General features: G+C 33.8%; 1 protein-coding gene across 5 annotated transcripts in view; it reads left to right on the top strand.

The window, feature by feature from the left end:
- ZFYVE16 (zinc finger FYVE-type containing 16) overlaps positions 1–12,869 on the top strand; it is a 50,612-nt gene that overhangs the window by 25,227 nt on the left and 12,516 nt on the right. For 3 of the 5 annotated variants that reach the window (XM_057740331.1, XM_057740321.1, XM_057740336.1), the window contains exons 7-14: positions 784–1,159; positions 2,708–2,830; positions 3,550–3,705; positions 4,734–4,958; positions 8,416–8,498; positions 9,271–9,375; positions 9,742–9,889; positions 11,915–11,995. In XM_057740331.1, the coding sequence (XP_057596314.1) occupies positions 784–1,159; positions 2,708–2,830; positions 3,550–3,705; positions 4,734–4,958; positions 8,416–8,498; positions 9,271–9,375; positions 9,742–9,889; positions 11,915–11,995 (1,297 nt within the window). Of the gene's footprint in view, positions 1–783; positions 1,160–2,707; positions 2,831–3,549; positions 3,706–4,733; positions 4,959–8,415; positions 8,499–9,270; positions 9,376–9,741; positions 9,890–11,148; positions 11,235–11,914; positions 11,996–12,869 lie in introns of all 5 variants that reach the window. The other 2 variants (XR_009054443.1, XM_057740345.1) reach the window with 2 other exon arrangements.

Here is a 12,869-nt window from a genome sequence, read left to right as displayed (position 1 = left end):
TAAACAAATATTTATTGAGCATCTCCTCTGAGCCAGTTACCTGGTTTATCCTGGGTACATACGTTAGACAGGATGGGTTTGTATCCTGCGCTCTTCAAGTTCACGTACCATATAAACTTATGCTGTTTGTCAGTAAGAGTTCATGAGCTAGATTTTACAGGTAGCTGTAATTACCAAAAGTATGTTTCTTAGTTAGCACCTACCCTCAATCAATATTTTAATAAAATGGAATTTCTACGGAGGCTAGTATTACTTGAGTTCATAAGCAGTTCTCTATTGACTCAGGTTTAGCCAGTCTAAAAAGAAAGCGGCTTAACTGAAGCAGACTTGAAGTGTAGTTTATTCCAGGTGATTACTGTTGTGGAGTATACCATTTTGCTTCCTAACCACTCCCCTCCCCACGTTCCCCCCTTTTCTTCTCCCTTGCTACCCCCCAGCCAGCCTTTTTTGTCTATTAGGAGGAGGAGTGCCTTGAGTTGAACTAATAAGCACACTCACTTTTTGGTATGGTATAGGATCCCAAAATTTTCCTTGCCTCCTTTTTCCAGTCTATAAAATTGAAATCGTAAGTACCTACCTGAGCACAGAGTAAAGCTAAACCTGTGCTCTTGAATTTAAAGAAGCAAAATGGTACTATTTCTTGGGAAATTTGGCTTCTGAAAAATTTCTGAGCCCATTTTGGTTTTATTTATTCTTTTTAAAAAGATATCATTGACTGCAGAAATCAACATTTCACATTTGAGCAGGGACTATGAACTGATTTTCTTTTCCCATATTTTACAGATGATAAACACAGTGGATCATGCCCATTCTACTACAGTGGAAAAATCAAACAGTGAGACAGGCGATGTAAAAAATGAGATAATTCGAAGTCCTATTTCTCAGGTTCCATCTGTGGAAAAACTGCCTACAAACAAGGGAACTGAGGGGTTGCCTGCTTCTGGTTCTTTTACACTAGATGATGATGTTTTTGCAGAAACTGAGGAACCATCAAGTCCTACTGGTGTCTTGGTTAACAGCAATTTACCTGTTGCTAGTACTTCAGATTATAGGTTATTGTGTGGTATTGATAAGAATGTTTGCAATAAGATTAGTCTTCTACCTGATGATGAGGACAGCTTGCCCCCTCTTCTGGTTGCATCTGGAGGAAAGGAATCAGGTAGGATAGCCAGTTATTTCAATCTAAAAAGGAGTTTTTGTTTTCGTTTTAATTAAGTAATTTATTTACTGGCTGCATTGGGTTTTTGTTGCTGTGCGCGCTTTCTCCAGCTGTGGCAAGCAGGGGCTACTCCTCATTATGGTGCAAGGGCTTCTTATTGCAATGGCTTCTCTTGTTGCACAGGCTCTAGGCGCAAGGGCTTCAGTAGTTGTGGCACACGGGCTCAATAGTTGTGGCTTGAGGGCTCTAGAGCACAGGCTCAGTAGTTGTGGCGCATGGGCTTAGTTGCTCTGAGGCATGTAGGATCTTCCTGGACCAGGGATTGAACCCAGGTCCCCTGCATTGGCAGGAGGATTCTTAACCACTGTGCCACCAGGAAAGTCCCAAGTTTTCTTTTTTTTAAAGAAGAATATATTGATGAATTTTGTCTGTGATATATGAGATGTATTTTTTAAACTTAGACAATGTGGTTGAAATATGTACGATGGCATGGAAACTCTAGTTTACTGTATAAAAGAGTCTTACTGTATAAAAACAAATTCTAAAAAGATCTGACCTCTTGAGTTGATTTGAATGTGATTCACTTATCTCATCTGGGTCCCTAATTTAAAATAAGGCAAAAGTCCAATACAACAGGGAAATTCATAGATTTTTAGTCCTGTGTTAGTTTTGACTCCATTATCATTTTTTTTTAAAGGAACATAGTGCCTAAAGAAAAGAATACTGGATTGGATCACAAAGCTAGGAATTTTAGTTCCTCATCTGCTACTTAATACACATATGACTTGAGCATGTAATGTAATCTCTTGGGCCTCAGTTTCCTTTGTAAAAGAAGAGAACTAAGATGGTTTATAAGGTCCTTTCTAATCTGGAGAGTCTGTGACTATCTCCCACCTTGGAGTAGTTCCCTAGGGATACATCCTTGTTACCCCAGGGATTATGCTGTGTCCTACATGAAATGATTATGTTCTGTGCATGATAATATAAGGGAATAAAGCCTAGGATCTCTGTCCTGTAATTAGGAGCCATTTCATGATCCTAGTGATAGTGGCAAAGATACCTTAAGCCCTGTTCTTTTCATGCCATGTATATTTTCCTGTTGATTTTCAAGTCCTTTTTTTCACCACTTGTCACTGACATAAGGCACATGGCAGCAAGCAGCATGTACAACCTGGGTCTAGACTACTTTCACAGTTGTAAATTTCAGAATTTATCATTGGAGTGGCTGGCAGATTGGAATCCACTTTACAAACATGTTTGCCCTTTAACGGTGCTAAAATTGTATCAATGTGCTGTTTAATCAACATATTTGTGCATAGACTATACATAATATAATTAATCAGGATTTATATGTATTACAATATTAATATCTTTACATAAATTGAAAAGTAAAAATTCGTACATAACAGTTGTCCAGGTGTTGATTGATTTTATGAAATGTGTTTGCTTTTGCTTTTAAATATGATTAAGCCATTGGTGGATTTACAAATCTGTTTTTTAACAGGAAGACATGTTTATTCTAATTAATATGTTATTTTCATGTTTTAGTGCCTGTAATAGAAGAACACCCATCTCACGAGCAGATCATTTTGCTTCTTGAAGGCGAAGGTTTTTGTCCTGTTACATTTGTCCTAAATGCTAATCTACTTGTGAATGTCAAGTTAGTATTTTGTAAGTAATAATTCATCTTTCTTTGACTAATTGGTAAGCAGGATTTCTGAATAATTACATTGTCAGGTTAAATTTTGACTGACTATGGTGAAAAATAAGCAGTATTGGATATTGGCTTTTCAGCTAAATATTTGCAGTTTTACATGCAGTGAGACTTGAAGTTATAGCTTAAAGATTTTTACTAGTGTCTTTCATTCAGTTCTAGGTTAAGGCCATGAGCTTATAACTAAGATGTATTTTGATGCTCATGATACAGCTGATCATATTTCATACAGCTTTTAGATAAATTGAAATTTGGTAATTGAGATAAGCAAGAATCCTGATTTAGTAACAATAAAGACAGTTTTAAAGTAAATGACACTGGACTTAATTAAAAGTAAAGAAGTCAATAATTCTCAGTAAATAGTCCTCAATACTCAATAATGCATCTCTTAGCTTTTCATTCTCTTTGAGACTAACCTGATTCTTACCCACTAACATTTCAGCCTGTTGGTACATCTTTTATTTTAGTGTTATTTATTAATTGACTCCATAAGATAATTTTTCATCCTTCCTCTTTTTTACATTAATCTCATACAATTCAATTTAAAGTTTTTGTGAGGAAAATGTTAGGAAAATAAGGAGTTTGAAAAATTATGCTTCATGCAAAGGACAATTATATTTAATTTTTTTGGTTAATAGAAGTTGACATTTATAGTTGTATGCTTTTGTCACTTAAGATTCCTCAGACAAATATTGGTACTTCTCAACCAATGGATTGCATGGCTTGGGACAGGCAGAAATTATTATTCTATTGTTATGTTTGCCAAATGAAGATACTATTCCCAAGGACATCTTCAGACTATTTATCACCATTTATAAGGATGCTCTGAAAGGTATAGCATTTTATTTTGAACTGTTCAGACCAGGGGATGGATATATTAAGGCCATTTTTGCTTTTGGCTATGCTAACTATACTGGAGATTTATTTTGTGAAGAGATTGCTGATTACTTAAAAGAACTTAATCATCATTTTCAGTCTCCTTAAATCTAGCATTTTATGTAACTAGTGTCTTTATAGGATTTTTTTTTTTTTTAATTTTAAAAGTGAAAATATATTTAGCTTCTTGATCTCTTTATGTGTCTACACAATAGTCCCCCTTATCTGCGGGGGATAAGTTCCAAGACCCCAGTGGCTGCCTGAAACCACAAATGGTACTGAACCCTATGTATACTGTTTTTTCTATACATACATACCTATGATAAAGCTTAATTTATAAATTAGGCACAGTAAGAGAACATCTGAATTGCCAACATCACTTCTGTTGCGCCTTGAGGCCATTGTTAAGAAAAATAAGGGTTACGTGAACATAAGCACAGGGATAGTGCAGCAGTCAATCTAATAACTGAGACTGCTACTGAGTGACTAATGGCCAGTAGCATATACAGCGTGGATATGCTGGACAAGTGATTCACGGTGTGGTTCACATCCCAATGGGGCGGAGCGGGATAGCGAGAGATTTAAAACTTACTGTTTATTGAATTTTCCATGTAATATTTTGAACCACAGTTGACCAGGGGTAACTAAAACCATGGAAAGCAAAACTGCGGATAAGGGGGTATACTTTTCTGTCTGTATAAGATTTGAGGGACATGATGACTTTTCACTTGATCATGAAGTAAGGAGAAAAATTTTAAAATACCTATGGTTAGAAACATTCTCAAATTTTTGTTCACAATTTTCAATCTTCAGGAATAACTAAACTTTGTGCACGCAAGGTATTTAATGCTCCTTCGAGAGTGGAAATAAGGAAAAAATATTTTATATTGCTTTTATTTAAGAAAGTTTATACTCAGACATTCAAGCTCATAATGCCACTTCAAAACAACTTAAAATCCTTTTTATTAATGACTTTATTTCTAGGAAAATACATAGAAAACTTGGACAGTATTACCTTTACTGAGAGTTTTCTCAGCAGCAAGGATCATGGAGGATTTCTATTTATTACACCTACTTTTCAGAAACTTGATGATCTCCTATTACCAAGTAATCCTTTTCTTTGTGGAATTCTTATCCAGAAGCTAGAGATTCCCTGGGCAAAGGTTTTTCCTATGCGTTTAATGTTGAGACTGGGTGCAGAATATAAAGGTAAGTTTTAGAATAATAAGTTAAATTACATAGGTTCAAATATAGTGAATGTAAATAAGAATTTTAGATATCATTAAAATAATGGGACTACTTTTGTTTTGATGTACTTTTAAAGTTCTGAAATAGCCCTCCTCTACTACCAAATTAGTCTAGGCAACCTTGGTGTGTCATGAGTTTCTAGATGTTCATACTTATTTTATTACCTTAACGATTTTTTTGAATTTCAGAACAAAACATAGAAAACGTTGAAAAGTTTCCTTGAAAGTATTTACTGTAGGGAGTTCATTTTGTTATGTTGCCTACATAGTAATAAGGTAAGAGTTACTTGTAGTGATGGACCTAGAGTCTGTTATACAGAGTGAAGTAAGGCAGAAAGAGAAAAACAAATACCATATGCTAATGCATATATATGGAATCTAGAAAAATGGTACTGATGAACCTAGTGACAGTGCAGGAATAAAGACACAGAAGTAGAGAACAGACTTGAGGACACAAGGGAGGAAGGGGAGGCTGGATGTAGTGAGAGAGTAACATTGACGTATATACACTACCAATTGTAAAACAGATAACTAGCAGGAAGCTGCTGCATAGCACAAGGAGATCAGCTTGGTGCTTTGTGATGACCTAGAGGGGTGGGATGGGGAGGGTGGGAGGGAGGCTCAAGAGGGAGGGGATATGGGGATGTGTGTAAAACATAGCTGATTCACTTTGTTGTATAGCAGAAACTAACATAACATTGTAAAGCAATTATACTCCGATAAGTATGTAGTTAAAAAAAAAGGTAAATTATTGCCCCCCCCCCCATTTGTATATACCATAAACCCAAACGTAAATGGTTGTGAAATAATGGTCCGGTGTTTGAAATCATTTCTGTTAAACTTTTTTGAATTCACACCCTTTCTTTATCCCTCACTTTTTTTAAAGAATAATTCACTTATTGCATGTGAAGTATGTCACATCTAAGGAAAATTTAGGCATTTGATTTTCATGTAATTTATTTATTTGTTTTTAATTTTTTTAAATATATTTTAAATTTTTTATTTATTGGCTGCATTGGGCCTTTGTTGCTGCGCACAGACTTTCTGTAGTTGCAGAGAGCAGGGGCTACTCTTCATTGCAGTGCTCGCGCTTTTTATTGCGGTGGCTTATTGCAGAGCACAGGCTCTAGGTGCACAGGCTTCAGTAGTTGCGGCACATGGGCTCAATAGTTGTGGCTCGTGGGCTCTAGAGCTCAGGCTCAGTAGTTGTGGTGCGCAGGCTTAGTTGCTCCACAGCATGTGGCATCTTCCCGGATCAGGGCTCAAACCTGTGTACCCTGCATTGGCAGGCGGATTCTTAACCACTGCACCACCAGGGAATCCTGATTCTCATGTAATTTAAAGGTATTTTCTTAGAGGAAAATTAATTGTAGAGAAGTTACAAAAATGACCATTACTATTTCAAAATGGACAAATTCAGTGAAAGAGATAATTCATTTAAATCTATTTGGCAAATTTATTAAACTCTTTGATTTGAGGGAGTGGACCTTACCATTTAAGATTTAAACGTGGGATACTATTAATTGTGGTGCAAGAAGTAAAAAAAATAACTTTCATCTCAGGTTTTGTACTGTGTGAACCAAAGAGCTTAAGAGATTTCATTCTGAGCCAAGTGTTTCATCCATTCAGTCTAATGTTTTGTCTCTGATACTAATATTTAAATGCTATTTTTATGGAAGGTTAGGTCAAAATACTAGCTAATCTTAAGTCATTATGGAACATATAATCTATAAGTCTGGCCAGTATTTTTACCAGTATCACTTCTAGATACTAAGTCTGTTTTTCTCACACTGAAAGTTGGAAAATCATAGAGTAACATGAGAGACTTCTCAAAAGATCACCGGAGTTTGAGCTGCAAAGCTATGATAGCTGTTTAGTGGTGATGAGGGCAAATCACCAGTTACACACAGAAGTTAATTAGTCTCAGCTGTTTTCTGAGTTCTTTGTGTTCTGCTGGATTTTAGATAGACTGGCATTTTGATGTTACTGGTGCCCATGCCTCTTTAGACTAGAACTTGAAATTGTGATATGTGTGTGTGTGTTTATTTTGTTAGAAATAATACACCTATGGAAAAGTTAATGGTAAAAGTTAGAGTCCCAATTAAAGACTGAAAATAACTGTCTGAAATTAGTAATTTTCAGATGGGGATTACCTACGCTTTTATGTTGAGACTATTTGGAATACCTTTAAATGTTGGGTTAGATGATTTATGAGGTCCCTTTGTAACTGACAGAATGTCATTCTAAGCCATAACCTTTTGAAAATTACTGTTTTAGATAACATTACCTCCATCAAGTTGCAGAAGATGCTCCCTTATTCACAAAAGATGAAGTAAAAAGTCACCATTTACCTTAATCATATTGTTATCATTTTAATGTGTTTTACCACCAATTTATATTTTTTTCTATATTCTCTGTCATCCAGATAACTTAGTTGTCCTTTTTAAAACTAAAAAATGTTTGTAATAGCAAAGATGTGAGTTCCCCTGACTTAATTAACTTTTTAAAACAGATAACGTCAGGTGTGTTTTCTTAGAGTTTTAAGAAAGTATATTTGTATGATAGGTATTAGAGAGGTTTGTTTGCTTAACCCAAGAACTGAAATTCTCAGGTTAATTCTCAGGTTAAAAATGTGTCTGATTTTTTTCATGATAGTAATAGTCTTACCTTCCCTTTTTCACTTTCCTTTTCTTCCTGCAGTCCTGCTGCATTGCCACCAAGGTACTTTTCCTTGTTGGTGCACAGTATTTATAGTGTCCTAAAGAAAGAGAAAAGTATTTAGGTGTTAGACCCCACGTCACTTCTTCTCTGTGTTGACTTCTCTGATTCTATGTGTTCCTTTTATTATGCCGACCCAAGAACTGTAGAAGTTTATTATCATCCAAATTCACAAATTGAACATTAATTACTAATGCCTTAAAAATCTTGAATTCTTCATATTTTGCTTTAAATTATCAGACTATTTCTTTTTAAATTATGAGAACTTTACATAGGTCTAGCCAGTTACGGTAATTTTCTAGCCATAATAATGTTTGGAAACAACATGTATGATGAAAAGATTAAACGCTTTGGAATCAGGCAAGCCTAGTGACATATCTGTTTCGCCACTTATTAACTTAGAAACCATAAGCAACGTTATTAATCTGTGTCTCTACTTCCCCATCTGTAAAGTAGGGATAGACATACTTGCCTCATTGGGTGGTTATAAGGTTTAAATAGGATAATGTATGTAAAGGTCCCAGTTCAACGTAACATCTGGTAAATGCATGGTATGGGTTAATGTCATCTCTTACTTTTCCCAAAGAACTCATTGAGTGGTATTTATCCATAATGTTTGAAAAATGAGAATTAAAGGTCATAAATTTAAGACTTTTTTTGGTTTCTGTTGACAGTAACCAGTTTCCTATTTTTATACATAGCATATCCTGCTCCTTTAACAAGTATCAGAGGCCGAAAACCTCTTTTTGGAGAAATAGGACACACTATTATGAACTTACTTGTTGTGAGTAATTGAACTGTTTTATTAAGTGTTCTTATATTGTTACTTTAAAAATTCATTTAGCAAATTTTACATATTTATATGTTTCTATTTTAATTTGGCATATTTGGTATAATGAGAGTTCATTTATAATAAATCCTAATTCATTTATAAATGAGCTCTATTTTTGATGAAGTGCTTTTGAGAACACAGGTCCTAATTTATGTATACCTGATTCAAATTGCCTTTTGATTCATTCTGCTGCAGTGCTTACACATGTAAATGTGTTGAAGCCTTAGTAAAAGAGTTACTAGTTGTTGAAGCCTTAGTAAAAGAGTTACTAGTCAATCAATTTGGTGATTTTGAGCAAACTGTGGCCTAAGTCACCTCATTTTTAATAAGAAGTATTGGATTAGATGATCTCAGATTCCCTTCCACCTCTAATTTCTGTAATTTTATGTTTACCTTTTAATATAGAAAAGTATTACAGTAGACTTGCTTTTATTTATACATATTCGATTTGAAGACCTAGTCTATTTTGGAAGATCTGTAACTAGAAAGAGATCACCCTCAAACATTACAGAATTCTTCCTGAGAATGATATTCTTTATTATTATTGTGGAGTGGCTGGAAGGATTAGTTGGTTTTTGAAGTTGGTATTGCTTTCTGAATGGCGTTTTGATAGTTATGTATCACAAGTTTTAAAATGATGGATACTCTTAAAAAAGGATTTAATGAATGGGTAAATGTTCATGGATAGTATTAAGGTTTATGGAAATATCATTATTTTGTGTAGGACCTTCGAAATTACCAGTATACCTTGCATAATATAGATCAGCTATTGATTCATATGGAAATGGGGAAAAGCTGCATAAAAATACCTCGGAAAAAATACAATGATGTAAGTATAATTGCTTTATTCAAGTTTTGAAGAGAATTATTGAACATTAGATTTCTTTAGAAGTGTGTTAAATTTGTTCTGAATTGGACTAATATATAATGACAGAAAAAGGTTATTTTTGAAATTTTAGATTTGTTTTCTAGTAGAGGATTTGTTTGATCCTATTTTTTCATTTTTTTCCCTTCCTGTTTTATCTTTTAATTGAGGTGATTTTATCTTAAAACATTTGTTTCTATCACATTCTCAGGGAGTTGTCCAGCCTAAAGCTTGATAAAGGTGGTCAGAAATGTGACCGTTTGAATTATTGTAACTAATAAAGGCACAATATGTTAAAAATGTTTCTCAGTGAGTATTGTTTTTTCCCAGGTAATGAAAGTGATAAATTCTTCTAATGAGCATGTCATTAGCATTGGAGCTAGTTTTAGTACAGAAGCAGATTCTCATCTAGTCTGCATACAGAATGATGGAGTTTATCAAACACAGGCCAACAGTGCTACTGGCCATCCTAGAAAAGGTGAGTATTGGTTCCTAACGTCTATCCATAAAACCAGCTCAAAAAGTAAATTTCCTTTCAAAGAGGAAATATATTTAGATATTTTACTTATTTGCCGAATTGATGGTGATAAAACAGTATGCTTTAAGTTTTTAGCTGTACAAGCAAAACAAATGCTTCTAATTTCTGGGGGCGTTGTTTGTTTTTTGTTTTTTATCTTGGGCAGCATTAGGTTTAAAGACTTGGAATACAGTATTTATTTTGATGTCTCCACATTTAGTGTGTCCCATATGGTGGGTGTCTCTGGAGTGAGGTGTTTTTTGCCTGTTTACTCTCTGCTCCAACTCCTTTTAATGGGGAGCACAGGGTAGATTAGGATGAAGAATGATTTATAAAACTGCAGGTGGCTGGGAATATAAAAATGATAAAGATGGTGATGTGAGTGACATTACTTGGCTAAATGGCCTCAGTGACTGCTGTGATTACCAAATCTTTGCAATAGAGAGCCTAACAAATTGAAAGTTAAGTAAGTATTCCAAAAAATTAATAAATTATTGTAAAATAGCACATTTAAAATAGTCAGACGTTAAGTAAGTTGAAAATTGAAAGTTAAGTAAGTATTCCAAAAAATTAATAAATTATTGTAAAATAGCACATTTATTGAAAGTTAAGTAAGTATTCCAAATTGAAAGTTAAGTAAGTATTCCAAAAAATTGGAATTGAAAGTTAAGTAAGTATTCCAAAAAATTGAAAGTTAAGTAAGTATTCCAAAATTGAAAGTTAAGTATTGAAATTGAAATTGAAAGTTAAGTATTCCAATTGAAAGTTAAGTAAGTATTCCAAAAATTGAAAGTTAAGTAAGTATTCCAAAAAATTAATAAATTATTGTAAACAAATTGAAAGTTAAGTAAGTATTCCAAAAAATTAATAAATTATTGTAAAATAGCACATTTAAAATAGTCAGACGTTCTGGCTTCTAATAAAAAATTTTCCTCTGATTATAAAAATTATGTTTCAAGAAGTAGTAAAAGGAAAAAAAATGCCAAGATATGGCCTTTGTTGACATTTTAATATATTTCCTTCTTATATTGATATAACTGTTAAATAGATGATTTTATACTGGATATTTACTTTGTATTGTGCTTTTAAACTTAACGTGCCATTGACATTTTTGTCATTAAAATTTAACAGCCATTTAATATTTATTTGATGAATATTTATATAGTGTAAAATTCAAAAGGTATAAATATTTACACTGCAAAATCTCCTTTCCTCCCTAGACCCCCAAACTACCTTCTTCCCCTCCCCAGAGGCAACAAACCAGTGTTATCAGTTTCTGGTATATCTGTTCAGAGACTTCTTGCTTGTATGTATATTTAAGGAAACACCCTCCCCCCTGCCCAGCATACACACACACCTTTCTTCCACTTTTTTAAACAAGTCATAACATTTGTTCCATTCTGCACCTTGTTTTTTTCTTTTGGAGATTATTTTTTATTAGTATATAAAGGACTTTCACATTGCACATAACTTTCCACTTTATATGTGAACATCATTTAATTGTCCCTTATTAATGGACAGTTGCTACCAATCCTTGGCTGTTTATAAAAATGCACTATGAAAAAAAAATGCACTATGAATAACTTTGTGTATGTGCCCCTAATTCCTAGAAATGGAATTTGTATGTCAAAGCATATACATATGTTTGTAATTTTAATAGTGATTTGTCATGTTGTCCTCCATAGAGATTGTTCTAATTTATGCTTTCACCAGTAGTGGATGTTTGATTTCCCACACCTTCATTTGATACAAACACTGTAAATAGTACAACCACTATCAGTTACTAGATACAAACATTAAATAAACCTTATGCAATATTTTATCTTAATTTTATTTTGTTTGGTATTTTTTGTTATTCTGAGTGGTATGGGCACGGCATTTATCAGGTACTTAAAATGTGCTATGCTCCACATTATGCATTTAACAAAAATCATACAGCATAAAAAAGAGCAGTTTAAAATATAATTATTATATTTTTTAAATCAGTGACAGGTGCAAGTTTTGTGGTATTCAATGGAGCTCTAAAAGCATCTTCAGGATTTCTTGCTAAGTCCAGCATAGTTGAAGGTATGAGTTTCATCTTTAAGATTGTTTTAATGTAAAGATGTTTTCCATCCCCTTTTAAAAATGTATTACTTACAAAAGAATATATATAAGAATATATATAAGAAAGCATAGTACCACAAACTTATGTGAAATCATCACTCAGCCAAGAACTAGAACATGACATATTTGAGTCTATCTCAAGCTTGACAACTCTGCCTTAGCCTGCATTTCTTGCTTGTGCATAGCCTAAAGCTTAGTCTGAGGTGAGAGCAGTGATTCACTTTTATATATGTATGTGTGTGTGTATGTGTACACCACAGATTCTTTTCCATTACAGGTTATTAAAAGATATTGAATATAGTTCGCATGGTATTTATCTATTTTATATATATTAGTGTGTACCTGTTAATCCCATACTCCTAATTTATCCCTCCCCTCCCTTCCCCTTTTGGTAACCATAAGTTTGTTTTCTATGTCTGTGAGTCTGTTTTTGTTTTGTAAATAAATTCATTTGTATTATTTTTTAGACTCTACATATAAGTGATATCATATAATATTTGTCTCTGACTTCACTTAGTATGATAATCTCTAGGTCCATTCATGTTGCTGCAGATGGCAATATTTCATTCTTTTTTATGGCTGAGTAATATTCCATTGTATATATACCACATCTTCTTTACCAGTTCATCTGTTGATGGATACTTAGATTGCTTCCATGTCTTGGCTGTTATAAGTAGTGCTGCTGTGGACATTGGGGTACATATATCATTTTTAATTAGAGTTTCTGTCTTTTCTGGATATATGCCCAGGAGTGGGATTGCTGGATCACATGGTAGCTCTATTTTTAGTTTTTTAAGGAACCTCCACTGTTTTCATAGTGGCTGTACCAATTTAC

Source organism: Hippopotamus amphibius, chromosome 1 (genome assembly GCF_030028045.1).
Source record: "Hippopotamus amphibius kiboko isolate mHipAmp2 chromosome 1, mHipAmp2.hap2, whole genome shotgun sequence".
Taxonomy (NCBI): Eukaryota; Metazoa; Chordata; class Mammalia; order Artiodactyla; family Hippopotamidae; genus Hippopotamus; species Hippopotamus amphibius.
Note: the sequence above shows the minus strand (reverse complement) of the source record. Positions and strands in the feature narration are given on the sequence as shown.